Source organism: Erythrolamprus reginae, chromosome 1 (genome assembly GCF_031021105.1).
Source record: "Erythrolamprus reginae isolate rEryReg1 chromosome 1, rEryReg1.hap1, whole genome shotgun sequence".
NCBI classification, from domain to species: Eukaryota; Metazoa; Chordata; class Lepidosauria; order Squamata; family Dipsadidae; genus Erythrolamprus; species Erythrolamprus reginae.
The window spans coordinates 137,379,270-137,393,549 of record NC_091950.1 but is presented as its reverse complement, the minus strand read 5'-3'; the positions used below and the strand labels follow the sequence as shown (position 1 = coordinate 137,393,549).

Sequence of the window (14,280 nt, the reverse complement as noted above, 5' to 3'; positions counted from 1 at the left end):
TTAAATGTTATGTGTGGATGTGACTGAGTTAATTGACTGCTTTTTAATGTAATGGGATCTTAGCTTATAGTTTTAACTAATTAGATTTGTATACATATTGTTTTTTTGTACTGTATTCTGTGAGTCTTCAGAGAAGGGCGGCATACAAGTATAATAATAATAATAATAATAATAATAATAATAATAATAATAATAATAACATCAACAACAACAACAACAATTTTCCTTCAACATCTTCCAATGCAAATTGGTTGCTCTGGGGTGGAGCTCCATTTTTACTACCGCACGGCATTCCCCTCCATCCGGGCAGTAGCCCAACTCTGGCTACATCCCCACTGGCCAATGCTAAACTAAAATAGCTATTAGCATCGTCCATCTAGTATAACGTAGCTTTCTCTTTTTTTTAAGTGTTCATTTAAAGTTCATGCTCAGAATCACAGTTTACAATATTTCCTTTTGTTTCATCTTTATCACCTTTTAAAAAAAAATCAGCAGTCCAGCTAGTTTCTTTTTTTTTCTGGCCAATTGAATAAACAATCAAATCAACAATTTTTTCACCAGCAGATGGCACCATCATTTAATCCCCCCAAACTCCTTAAAACTTATTATAAATCCAGAAAAAAGAAAAAAGTTTAAAACTTTAGGACTTTAAATTATTTTTAAATTCAGCTTTTAAATCCACAAGCAATCCAATTTTCTTCCAGCATGGGTTTTAGTTATAGCTTTTCTACTCATTCCTCGCAAATTAAACCATTCCGGTATCTATTTAGCAGCTTCCCCCAGCTTCTCTGTATGCTTTCACGATTAAACACAAGGCACAGTTCTGTCTTTTTTAAAAATTCCTTTGGCAAAAATGCTCACTCAAATCATCAATTCTCTGTCTCTTCTTCCTCCAGCACAACACTTACATTTCCTTTTCTTCCCAGATGACTTCCATCTCTTCAGTTCAATCTTCCCATTACATAGTCGCTGCCAGTGTTCCCTCTAATTTTTTTTGGGGGGGTGGGCGGAAAAGTATAGTGTCTGAGCGGCAGTCCCTTCGGGACTGGGCGGCACAGAAATAATAAACAAACAAACAAACAAACAAACAAACAAACGAATGAATAAAAAACCCACCCTGTTTTGCCTCAGAGAATTTCAAAATAAAATACTGTACTGTGTGTCTATAACAGTGAGCTCATAATAGGGCAACTCTATCAATATCAAAATGCCACTTAAATAGTTCAGCTAGTTTCAAACTAGATTTTGATTTTCTTTCTCTCTTCCTTACTCCCATTCTTTTTCTTTCTCTTTTCCTTCCTCTCTTTTTTCCATCTGTTTCTCTCTCTTCCTCTCTCTCTCCTTCCCTCTCACTCTTTCCCTCTTGGCTTCTGGGCAGGTTTGGAAAACTCTGAGTTGATTATGATTTTTAAGTGAGCGATTGCTCACTGCTCAACTTAGAGGGAACTATGGTCGCTGCGGCTAAGAGCAACTAGCCGCTTTCGCACTGCTGCTGGTGGAGGGTCTCGGTCAGCCCTCCGTGGGGTATGCAGACCCCAAGACGGATACCTGACCAGGTCCCCTTCTTCACCTCCCCTTCAGGGAGCTTCTGGGTTGATTAAAAACTGAATCAGCACAGTGGGGATTCGGCGTTCCCTGCAGGAGTGCAAAGAACGCAGTGTCGCTACAGTGCTTGACCATGCCCCTCTCCAGTCAAAGTGAATTTGATGGCACTTAATCAGTTAAGCAGCCAATGTTTCCTTTTCTTATTCAGACTTCAAAGGGCAATAATAACCTGAGAATGTAAGAATTTTCATTTATAATTTTGGGGGCTAACTTTTATCTTCCTAGCTTGGCATTTTTCTTCTTCTTTTTAAATTTTTTATTTTTATTTTAATAATGAAAAACAAAACAAAACAGAAATAAACATGCAAACATAAACAAGCACAGGATCAATCAACTTCATATGTTACAATTCTGTTTTCAACGATTCTTTTTCTTAGACGTTAATTTGATTCTTTTTTCATTTACAGAAGTCCGGAGTCCAAGTCATAATTGCTGAAAGAAAATTCTTTACACTTTCACTTGAAATATCGTATTAAATTCCAACTCTTCCTAACTATATTCTGAATAGAAATAAAAATAGATTAAACAAACAAGCATGAAGAAACAATATTTATATGGAGTTCCTAGCAGTGTGATTCATGTCCATCCATTTTCCGTATCATGCAATATATTTTTCCATTCAACCTATAATGAAAAACAAAAAACTTATTTTAATCTATCAAAAGATAAGTGCTCAGTAAGTCACCAGAATAAAATGAATTACACTCCATCAAATTACCAGGACCAGATGGATTGCACCTCAAGGTTCTGAAGGAACTGGCAGATGAGCTCTCAGAACCACTGAACTATATCTTTCAAAGATCCTGGAGCACCAGAGAACTGCCAGAGGACTGGAAAAGAGTGATGTAGTTCCCATCTTCAAAAAAGGGGGGAAAAAACCCAGATCCAGGAAACTACAGACCTATCAGCCTGACCCAGTGAAGCGCTACCAAAATTTTTATGACCACACTGTGGGTGTGGCTTGATTTGTGGATGTGGCTTACCAGTCATGTGAGCAGGTGGGAATAGCTTGATGATCATATGACTTGACCAAGAATTTTCCAAGAACCTCAAAACAATACCCATATCAATATGCTTGAAATAAGTAGGTCATCAAATTCACCAACATCTATAAGTGAGCAGCTATAGAATAATAAAATGACAGAAACATCTCACTTAGAATTTTGAAAGCACATTTTGAGCACTGTCATAAAGGTGCCTTCATGATTAAAATGGCCACTCACAAAATAATCACTTACTCAAAGGCAACAATCTAAAGTGTTCCTTGCTTCTTTCACAGCCTAAGTGAATATGTTTAAGTTTAAGTTTATTGGATTTATATGCCGCCCCTCTCCGACAATATAAAAAAGACAATATATATCGAAATCCAAACAATTAAAATTCAAAGTTACAGCTAAAAAAACTAAAGAAGCAATTAAAATACTGTACATATATAACCATTCAATCAACAAACACACTAAACATTCATCGGCCAGGGGGGAGAATCTAATTACCCCAAACTTGGCAGCGTAGGTGAGTCTTTAGACCAGTGGTCCACAAATATGGCCTGGGGGCCTCATGCGGCCCACTGAGGCCATTTATCTGGCCCGCAGGTGAGTCTGTCGGCCTGGAGAAACCCCCGTAGGCTCTGAGACCCGCCTGGCTTCTCTGGCTGTGTCCAGGGACCGTGCCAATGTCCCCTGCAAGGCGTGCTGCCACGCACACAAAAACAAACCCCCGTGCAGTCTTTTCCAAGGCCAGACTGGGGAGCGGGGCATCGGAGTTGGGGCGGGGAGCGACAAGGAAAGTGTGGGGAAGTCTTGCACCAGTGAAGGTTCGCACGTGCCTATGTGCGCGAGCTCCCCATTCCACTGCCAGCCTGCCATGCACCGGGGGGGGGGAGGCTGAGCACTCCACCACGAACTTCAAAGAGGCTCAGCGTCTCCCTCTCCTTCCCCACTGCCTGTGTCTATCACTGGCGCCTCCCGCCAAAGTGGGAATTGCACCCAGAGGAGGTGGTGAGTCTCTGTGCCCACTCGCTGAGGCACATCCGAAGCCAGAGTGACAGCGGCGAGAACATCCCCCTCTATCTCATCTCATCCGAGGTAAAGGAAGGCCTGCCGAAAGCTGAGCCGGGCACAACACACACACATACATGCACACATCTGCCTCCTCCTCCTCCGCTCCCCAGTGCCCTTGGAAAAGACTACACAGGGGGTTGTTTTTGTGTGCATGGCAGCACGTCTTACAGGGGACATTGGCATGGTCCCCGAACACAGCCAGAGGAGCCGGTCGGGGCTCAGAGCCCACGGGGGTTTCTCCAGGCCGACAGACTCACTTGCGGGCCGGATAAATGAACTCAGCGGGCCGCGTGCGGCCCCCGGGCCATAGTTTGGGGACCACTGGTCTAAAGACTCACCTACGCTGCCAAGCTTGGGGTAATTAGATTCTCCCCCCCTGGCCGATGAATGTATAGTGTGTTTGTTGACTGAATGGTTATATATGTATTTTAATTGCTTTTTTAGTTTTTTTAGCTGTAACTTTGAATTTTAATTGTTTGGAATTTAAGATGGCCTTTTTTAATACAGTCCACTGGGTGCTCGCTCCTGCCATTTTATCCCTCCCCTTTAATTCATTATTTAAATATTCCCCCATTGCATTAAAATTTGTTTTTCTGAAATCTAATACTTTGGTTGCAGTATAGGATTGCTCACAATCAGTTTTTACATCAAACTACAAACATAGATGGTCACTGCAACCTAATTTTTCTCCCACCTTAACCTCTGAAACCCAATTCCCATTCGTAAAGACTAAATCTAGAATATTCTCCCCTCTAGTCGGTGTCTTAACCAGCTGTGCCAGAGCTGCTACTGTAAAGGCCTCTACTATATTCTTACTTTTGCATGTAAGGGCACTGGGGATATTCCAGTCAACATCAGGCATGTTGAAATCGCCCATAACCACAATATCTCCCTTTACTGCCATTTGGGTAATTTCATCCACCATCTTGTTGTCATATTCCTCAGATTGCCCTGGAGGCCTATAGATCACCCCAATTCTAATGACAGAACCTTCTTTATTTTGCATTCAAACCCAGAGAGTCTCCAGATCTTTACATGTATTTTGAATTAGCATTGTTTTTAGACTTTCCTTAACCTAAATGGCTACTCCACCTCCCCTTCTCTTTATTCTATTCTTCCTATACAGTGTATATCCTGGTATGGATATTTCCCATTCATTAGAATCCTTAAACCATGTCTCAGTGTTACTCATCTTTGGTGGCGGGGGCAGCCCCCAGCACAGCGGCTGGGGGGAGGTGAAGCTCAGGGATGAGTCCCAGGCCCAACGCCCCTGGAAGAAACATGGAATTGGGCAGCGGAAGGGATCCGGCGGTAGAGGGAAGCCCCCAGCATGGCAGCAGGGGAGGAGGTGAAGCCGGCTGCCGGAGAAGCGGCGCGTTTGAAAAGCGCACCGCTTCCCTGTGCGCAGGCCTTGATGTCAGCCCAAAGCCCCCTCTGCCACCACCTCCACTCTTCTGTCCCAGTGCAGGCCGAGCCCCCCACCTTGCCCCCCTCGCAACCTGCTCCCCTCCTTCCTAATGGTAGCGGCAGCAGCAGCACCCATCCCCCCACCGCTACTTGCCGACGTCCTCGCTGCCTGGGCTCAGCAGCCAAAGGTGAGACTCAGGGAAAGGGTGGAAGTGCCTGATGGCACGGCCAACTTTTCCTGAACGGGCAGGGAATAAGGAAGTGGAATAGGGAGTGTGCGGTTTTTCAAATGAAGAAAAACCTTGTCGCTCCCCGCCCCCATCTCTGACACCCGGGGGTATTTTTGTGTGCGCCCCCACACAAGCGTGCACCTTAGAGGGAACATTGCTCCCAACCCCTCCAGTCGGTGCAGAAGGATACCATGGTCAATGGTATCGACAGCTGCTGAGAGATCAAGGAGCACCAGGCTAGAGGATAAACCCCTATCCTGGGTCTGCCAGAGATCATCCATCAGTGTGACCAAAGCAGTTTCCATGCTGTAGTTGGGCCTTAATCCTGACGGTTGAGGGCCTAGATAATTGACTTCACCCAAGGACTATTGGAGCTGGAGCGACACTACCTTCTCAACAACTTTCCCCATAAAGGGAAGATTGAGGCAGGACAATAGTTGTTAAATACTGCTGGATCCAGGGAAGGCTTCTTGAGGATGGGGCGCACGAGTGCCTCCTTGTAGGTACCCAGAAAGGACCCCTCCCTGAACAAAGTGTTGGTAATCTGCTGGACCCAGCTCTGGGTCATCTCTCTGCTGGCCGAGACCAGCCAGGAGCGACACAGGTCCAATAAGCTGGTGGCGGAACTCACAGCTCCAATGGCCTTATCCACTTCATCAGGTGTTACCAGATCAAACTCCTCCCAAAGAGATAGACTAGGCCAAGCCCTTGTCATCTCTACTGACTCGTTGTCAGCCAACACTGCCTTTCAATTGGAGTCAAGGTCTGTCTGGATCTGAGTTATTTTATCTGTGAAAAACTTGTTAAAGTCCTCAGCACTACCTGTAAGGGTTCATTAATTCCCCCCTGATTAAGAAGGAAGCAAGTCCCCCTTCAGCAGATGCAATCAGGGCAACATTAAACAAGCATCTTATTGCTCTGAGCACCACTTTGTTAATCTCCATATGACCTTTTACAAGTATTCGGTCAGATTCGGATTGACTTCTCCAACGCTTCTCTAGACATCTCTTCTTACGTTTCATCCCCCGGAGTTCCTCAGTCAACCAAGATCTCCAGGGCCTACTTCCACAGAGAGATAGACCGTTGAACTTACCTGAACGGTCTTCTCGATGCACTGCAAGGAGAGTCCAGGATGGGTTATTCTCAGCCTGATTGGCTGGGACTGAGTTCAATTTAACTATTTAAATATTAGATAGATAGTCAGGCACCGCCCCCCCTTAGCCCTCCAGTCTAATATATATGAAGGAGCAGTAATGCAAAATAAAGTTTTATTGAACTATAAACCCATAACTTCATAAAACACAACTAGAACTGTGACCCTGGTCCCAAGGCCGGGCGGGTCTGGACTCTCCTTGCAGTGCATCGAGAAGACCGTTCAGGTAAGTTCAACGGTCTTTCTCCAATGCACTTGCAAGGAGAGTCCAGGATGGGATATACCCAAGTTACAGTCAAAGGGAGGGAGATGGCTGGACCAGGGGCGCTGAAAAGGAGCATACCCCCTGTAGTACCCTCCTCCCAAATGCTGCCTCTGCGGAGGCAAAGGAGTCAATCCGATAGTGTCTTATAAAGGTGGATGGAGCCGCCCAAGTGGCCGCTCGGCAAATGTCTTCTAGTGAGGCCTGTGTCCTCCAGGCCGATGACGTGGCCGCACTTCGGGTAGAGTGACCTGTGATTCCCTGAGGGGCAGGAGTGTTCTTAGCGGTATACGCCTCTGAAATACAATCCCTCAACCAACGACTGATTGATTGAGGGGACACCTTCTTTCCCATCGTCCTGGTGGAGAAAGAGACGAACAAACCCTCGGAGACTCTGAAATCCTGAGTCCTACGTATGTAGATTTTTAGAGCCCGTCTCACGTCCAGCTTGTGCCACCTCAGTTCAGAGGGGTGGCTGCCATGCGTCAAGAAGTCCGGTACAATAATGTCCTGCGATCTATGAAAAGAGGAGTTCACCTTGGGGATGAACGCTGGGTCTAATCTCAACACTACCCTGTCCGGATAAAACCTACAGAGGTCCTGTCTGGTTGACAACGCTGCAATCTCCGAGACTCTCCTGGCCGATGTAATCGCCACCAGGAAGGCAGTTTTAATCGTTAGAAATCTCAGGGAAATCTGTCTTAAAGGTTCAAATGGAGGACTAGTCAGTGCATGTAGGACCAAAGACAGGTCCCAGGACGGAAATCTATGGACCGTAGGCGGCTTCAAATTGGTCACCCCTCGCAGGAAATCCCTGATCCAGGGATGTCTCGAGAGGGGTCGGTAGTAATCCTTGCCCAGGATAGTTGACAAGGCCGCTACGTGACGTCGAAGAGTGTTTGGGGCGAGGCCCTTGTCTAGGCCCGCCTGCAAGAAGGAGAGTACTATCAGTGTAGAGGCTTCCTGCGGATCCACCTGTCTCTGCTGGCAGAATTCGCTGAATGACGCCCACGTCGCCTGGTAGACCCGCCGGGTAGAAGGTCGGCGGGCTGCCTGCATGGTGTCGATGACCGCATCCGGCACAAGCTGGGTCTTTAGATGTTCCCGCTCAAGTGCCATACGGTCAATTGCCACCAGTGAGGCTCTGGATGTCTCATTGTTCCCTGCGTGAGAATCATTCGTTGGTCCGGAATCCTCCAGGGGGCTGAGATCGACAGTTCCACCAGATCGGCAAACCAAATGCGTCTCGGCCAATACGGAGCCAACAGGAGGATCTCCGCTCGTTCCACCAGCAACTTCCGAATTACCTTCGGTATCAGGGGGACCGGCGGGAAGGCATAAAGTAGGGCAGTCGGCCAGCGTTGGCAAAGTGCGTTCACTCCCTCCGCCCCGGGGGAAGGGAATCGGGAGAAGAAGCGGGGGAGCTGGGTGTTGTGGTAGGTTGCAAACAGATCCAATACTGGCTCGCCGAACCTCCTGATAATATCCTGGAAGATCGTGGGTTCCAGGTGCCACTCCCCGGGATCTAGAGTCTCCCGACTCAGCCAGTCCGCACAAACATTGCCTATTCCCGAGATATGTTCTGCTGAGAGTGAAGCTAAATTGCCCTCTGCCCATCAAAACAGGGACTCCGATTCCGCCATTAGCCGACGTGATCGTGTTCCCCCCTGCCTTTTGATATGGGCTCGGGTCGAAACATTGTCCGTAAGAACGAGGACGTGACGACCCTTTACCCAGGGGGCGAAGTTCCGGAGGGCCAGTGAGACTGCCTTTAGCTCCAAGAAGTTGATGTTGCACTCCTTCAAATCCTGATTGTTCCACGGGCCCTGGGTCATCTGAGAGGCAAGATGGGCCCCCCAACCGGTTAAACTGGCATCCGTTGTCACTGTAAGATGGTCTACTGGCAGATAAGAGGAGCCTTTGTCGAGGGCCGCGGAATTCCACCAGCGGAGAGATTTGCGAACCCCGCCATGAAGTAGCACCCTCCTGTGTAGGTGGCTTGTCTTTGTTCGTTGGAAGGGAAGCAGGAACCACTGAAGTGGTCTCAAGTGGTGTCTTGCCCACGGTATGACATCGATGCAGGATACCAGAGTCCCCAAGATCTTTGATAGGAATGAAAGACTTGGGAGTCTCTGACCGTCCAGATCCCGTAGGAGTCTCCTGATAGAGGCCCGTCTCTCCGGGGAAAGAAAAACCATACCCCGGGTGGTATCTATTGTAGTCCCCAAATGAGCCAACCTGGTTGTGGGTGTTACATGGCTCTTGTCCCAGTTCACCGTGAACCCATGACGTTCGAGCATGTGGATGGTCAAGTTCAAGTCTCGATATGCCTGTTCCCTTGACTTTGTGAGTATAATCACGTCGTCTAGGTACGCCATGAGACGTACCGATTGTTGTCTCAGAGAGGATGTGAGAACGTCTAAGAGTTTTGTAAATGTTCTCGGAGCCGAGGAAAGTCCAAAAGGCATTGATTTGTATTGAAAGTGGGTCCCGCCCAGGCTGAACCGAAGGAATTGCCTGTGTGACGGGCAGATGGGGACGTGTAAGTAAGCTTCCCTGAGGTCTATTGATGTTAGGAAGTCTTTTTGTCTTATTGATGCCAGAATAGACCTCAGTGAGTGCATCTTGAACCGTCTGTATTTTACATATAGGTTCAGCTGACGCAAGTTCAGGATCATCCTGACCCCTCCGGAGGATTTGGGAACAAGGAAAACGAGGGAGTAAAACCCCTTGCCCCGTTCCCCCGGGGGCACCTCTTCTATGGCCCCTATCTCTAGGAGATGAGAGACCTCTTGATAGAGGAGGTGCCTCTTCTGAGTGTCCGAAGGTATATGACATGGGAGGAAATGTTGAGGAGGAGGATATAGGAACTCGAGTTTTAGGCCCTGAGTGACAGTGGTTGCCGCCCAGGCGTCTGAAGACGTAGTGGTCCAGGCCTCCGCGAAGTGGGCTAGTTTGCCCCCCAATGGGATAGGGCTTGATAAGTCATTTGTTTTTCCTGAAGCCCTGACCGGCCCCTCTGAACGGACGGCGTCCTGTTGCGGTCCTGTGGGTTTGATCTATCTGACCGAAATGATCCCTGATTGAAGGAGCCCTGGAAGTACGGCCTCGATGTCTGGGTACTACTCGAGGAGGGCTCTGAACGAAAGGGCTGGCGCCTCTGATAGGGGGTGAATCGTCTGTCCGGTCTCTTGGACTTGGGCATGACCTTCTTCTTGTCTTTGTCCTCGACTAAGACGTCGTCGAGGACCTCCCCAAAGAGCTTGTTCCCCTTAAAGGGAGCTGAGGCCAGGCTCCATTTAGATTTAACGTCCGCCTGCCAGCTGCGTAGCCATATGAGCCGGCGGGAAGAAACCGACGAGACCATGTCCCTGGCCGCGAACTTGGCAGCGTTGGCTGTGGCGTCTGCCGAGAATTCGGTGGCTGCCAGGACCTTGTTAAGATCCTGGCGAAGGCGTCCATCCTCGGGATCCACTCTCGATTGAAGATCTTTAATCCAGAGGAGAGTTGCCCTATTAAAGAACGAGGCCGCAGAGGAGGCTCGTATGGCCCAGGCCGCCATCTGGTGAGTCTTACGCACAATGTTCTCGGCCCTCTTATCCTCTGCCCTTAGCCCTTCCTGAGATTCCGAGGGGACCAGGGCATTGGATACCAGACTGGTGACTGGTTTGTCCACCGTCGGGAAGGTCAGCAGATCCTCCATCTGCTGGTCGAAGGAGTAAAATTTGCGGTCCAGGTTGGAGGGACCCTGTGCAGCCGCCGGGTACTCCCAAGGACGTTGTATGGTTTCCAAAAAGAGATGGGAGGAAGGAATGTTCACAGTTTCTTGTTTGGGTAAGACAAAGAGTCCACCGGTAGCCTGTGTTGGAACTGCGGGATCTGATTGCCCCGCCTCCCCTGCCTGTTCAATGGTGAGTTTGGCCTTGTTAAGTAGGACCCTAAACAGGGAGGGTTTAAACAGGCCTGTAGGGGCAGGTTGCTCTGGTGGCTGTTCATCCCCCGACAGTTCATCCTCCCTATCACTGTAGTCCCTTTCCAACGAGTCGTCCTCCTCCATAGATCCGGTCAATGAGTATGACTCCGGGGCAGTCCATGGATCTCTGGTTCTTACTGGGGGTTGACCCCCTGTGGCCTGCTGTTGGTGAGCTCCAGTCTCAACACCCTGGGCAAACGCATTGGCAATCAAATCCTGCAGGGTCTGAGGCATGGCCTGCCATGTATCTTGGGCGTTGCACAGTCCTGCCGCCGTTGGCGTGAAGGTAGACTGCGGTGGGCCATATTGGTGAGGTACATAAGTCTGAGACTGGGGGTTGCCAGTCCACATGTTTTGTCACCCCCAGTTAAGTACCTCGTGAGCAGGTTGTGCAGGGCGGTCAGGTGACCAGTCCTTTTCAGATGCCGAGCCTGCTACCCCTGGTATGGGGGAGGCTGGTGGAGGTGTAGGGCCAAAAGCCTTGATTGACAAAGAGGCCTGCTTCTGTGATGCCTCTAGCTGCTTTTCAAGGGATTTTATTCTTTTTTCAGCCTCTCTGAGAGAGGTGCCCTGTGAGGCCTTAGGTTTGTGGCTCTTTTCCTTGGGGGTGTTGGGCCTAACGTTAGCAGTGGCCTCCTCCCCCACGTGAGCTGGAGCCTCCGACATGATTCCTGTTATCACACTCATGGTTAAATGAAAGCAATGAGCTTGGAAGGGAGCTGCCACGAGTGATTAATGAAGCCTCCACAAGATCGGAACAGCGAAGAAAAAAACTGTTTGTTTAAGCCCCAGCTCCTAGTGCGCCTGCGTGTCACCCGGGCAGTTTTGGGGCCTGCGGAGGGCTCTGTAATAGGCAGAGCCGATCCTCCAACGATCCGATTGGGACATAAGGGTGCCTGGCTTGTCGTTGCCCTGGCAACCGCCCACTCATTGGCTCGGCGGATCAGGCCCCGGCTCACAAGCCGACCTGGCCCTTTTGAGTTGTGGGCGGGAACTCCTGCCAAAAACGGCAGACTCATTGGGGCGAAAATGGCCGCCGGAGCGAAAAAAAACGGGCGGGAACTCCTCCTCCGTTCCCGCCCTGCTGCCCCCCCAATATGGCGGCGTTCATTGCAAACTTGATCCGTCGCCGGTACGTCTTAGGTGTGGGGGGGGGGGGTGCAGAAGGACGCGACTCCTCGGGGCTGTCTTGAGGCTTCTCAATTCTTCTTGCGGCATATCCGCCCTGGGGGGCAGGCCCCCCATGGCGTCAGCCGACCGCCTTCCTCCGGGCGCTACCGCGGAGGTTAGCAACCCGGGCGCTCCCCTTAGATCCTTAAAATAGTCTCTGAGGCTTGTACCACCGACTATGGGAGCTGCAGCTTAGGGGGGTTAAACCCACGGAGAGTAATAACCCCGCGCTGCCCAACTTGAAGCCGCCCCGATGTGCCTGAAAGAGAAAAGAAGACAGGAAAATAACATTAGAGAAATTCATTCAACCTTACTAAATATCACACAATTTATTAAAAAATCACACAATAAAATCAAGTGTGACAGAGGAAGAACTCAAAGTCCCATTACTGCGACTGAGTTTTTTAGACTGGAGGGCTAAGGGGGGAGCGGTGCCTGACTATCTATCTAATATTTAAATATTTAAATTGAACTCAGTCCCAGCCAATCAGGCTGAGAATAACCCATCCTGGACTCTCCTTGCAAGTGCATTGGAGAATGCAAAGGCACAATTCAGTATAGAGCCTCTGCCACTGCCATATTCCAGGCTGCAGCAAGAGACTCTGCCGAAGTGTGTGCAAGCAAATCTGGCACAATCCTAAGCACCCTCTGAAAGCCCTCTGAATCCATCATGCATCTGGGGCGGAATCTCCTAATCAATTCCACCTCCCTGTGGGGGAGGTTTGGAGTCTTGAAATCCAGCTGTAGTAGAAAATGATCTGACCATGACAAAGGCAAGGTATTTAAGCCCCTTAATTACAGATCATTGATCAAGTGCTCTGAGAGAAATACCATATCGGGAATACCTTCATGAGTCAGGCCCTGAACTACTTGGGTGAGGTCCATGGTTGCCATGAACTCCTGTGCCAAACCAGAGGATTTGCCGAGCGATGGCAGATTGAAGTCCCCAAGACAATAAGTCTGGGGAATTCTACCACCAGCCTGGCTACCCCCTTGAGTAGCGCAGGCAGGGCTGTTGACACACAGCTGGAAGGCAGGTATGTGAGCAACAAGCCCACCTGTACCCCTAGGTCCAACTTCACAAAGAGGGACTCGCAACCCGGTATCTCAGGAGCAGCAAGCCTGCATAGATTGGTGGTCTTCTTGGCTATGATAGCCACTACTCTCCCCTTTCCCTGGGGTCAGAGCTGGTGTCACACCTGAAACCCAGCTGGGCACATTTCAGAGAGAGGAACCCCTTCCTCTGGGACCAGCCAGGTCTCAGTCACACATACCAGGTCGGCCTCCTCATCGAGGAGTATATCCTGGATGAGGTGAGCTTTATTCACAACCGACCTGGCATTAAGTAGCAGCAGCCGGTGCCCAGGGTCTAGATTTCACTTGTCATCAGCACCCTGGGTTGAGTTCATGGAGCCGGAACAAGGGATTGGTTTTAAGCAACGAGCTCTTTTTCCCTGGGAGCGGCCTACCCTATGTCTCCCACCATATCTGACTCTACGCAGCAAGACCAGGATCTTCTGGCCCTCTGTCACCCCAGAGATGGGCTCCCCCACTCCTCCTGCCTCTACATCGCTAAGCAAACTGATTCTTCCATTCATAACATTCATCCCAATCATACTTTCCGTCCAATCATTCCCAGTCATCCAGCTTAAAATTACCCCCAATAAGTTAATTAAAAATAGCAATTAACAATATAAAAACCCCAATATAAGAACAATTCTCCCTTCTTACCATGCTTTCCATCCATTCATACTCCATTTATCTGTCCCTAAATTTAACCCTCCCCCGAATAATTAAAAAGATTAAAAATATAAAAGCATTAAAATATTAAAACTACAGTTAATATAATTTAATCAACAATTAATTCATCAATTAATTCAGGCCAGGATCTAAAATAGATATAACCCCCAGCTCAGCCAAGCCACAAGTTCATTCATTGGGGATCTGAATTGTCCCCTCTTCAATAGATCCTTTCATAAGTCCGATACATAAATTCATCCTGTTCTCTTCTCACATAGGTGAGTTCTTAAATGGGAAATCTGTAAGAGTTCTTTTTCAAATCCCTTCCCTCTTAGTTCAATGTCTCTAGCTGCTATAATGAATTCAGTATCTCTAACTATTATAATGAAAATAATAGTAGATATAGTAGGGAGTGTTGACATCCACAACCCCTCTTCCCTACCACCTGCTGTTCTCTTCCGGTCCTTTTAGTCCGGAAATCAAATTTGAGACCCTGTAAAAAAAAAATTCTGCATATCTAAAACTTGAAATTACACGACTTTGTCTCATTTGAGGGGTTCTTTCTAAGGGGGGGGGGGGTGTTGTTGTTTAGTTTTTGCTGGGTGAAACTACACTTGATATCCTCCGGGTCCTTTTAGACCCAGAGAAAAAAAAAGGTTGGTTTTACCTACTGGAAGTGT

At 48.4% G+C, this 14,280-nt stretch overlaps 1 protein-coding gene across 1 annotated transcript in view; it reads right to left on the bottom strand.

Moving 5' to 3' along the window:
- Positions 1 to 1,837: 1,837 nt before the first annotated feature.
- The window catches only part of LOC139175558 (uncharacterized), a 93,116-nt gene continuing 80,673 nt past the window's right edge, over positions 1,838 to 14,280 (bottom strand). Inside the window, exon 39 of the mRNA XM_070766717.1 lies at positions 1,838 to 2,229. Within this exon, the coding sequence (XP_070622818.1) occupies positions 2,169 to 2,229 (61 nt within the window). The 3' untranslated portion in view covers positions 1,838 to 2,168. The remainder of the gene's footprint in view (positions 2,230 to 14,280) is intronic.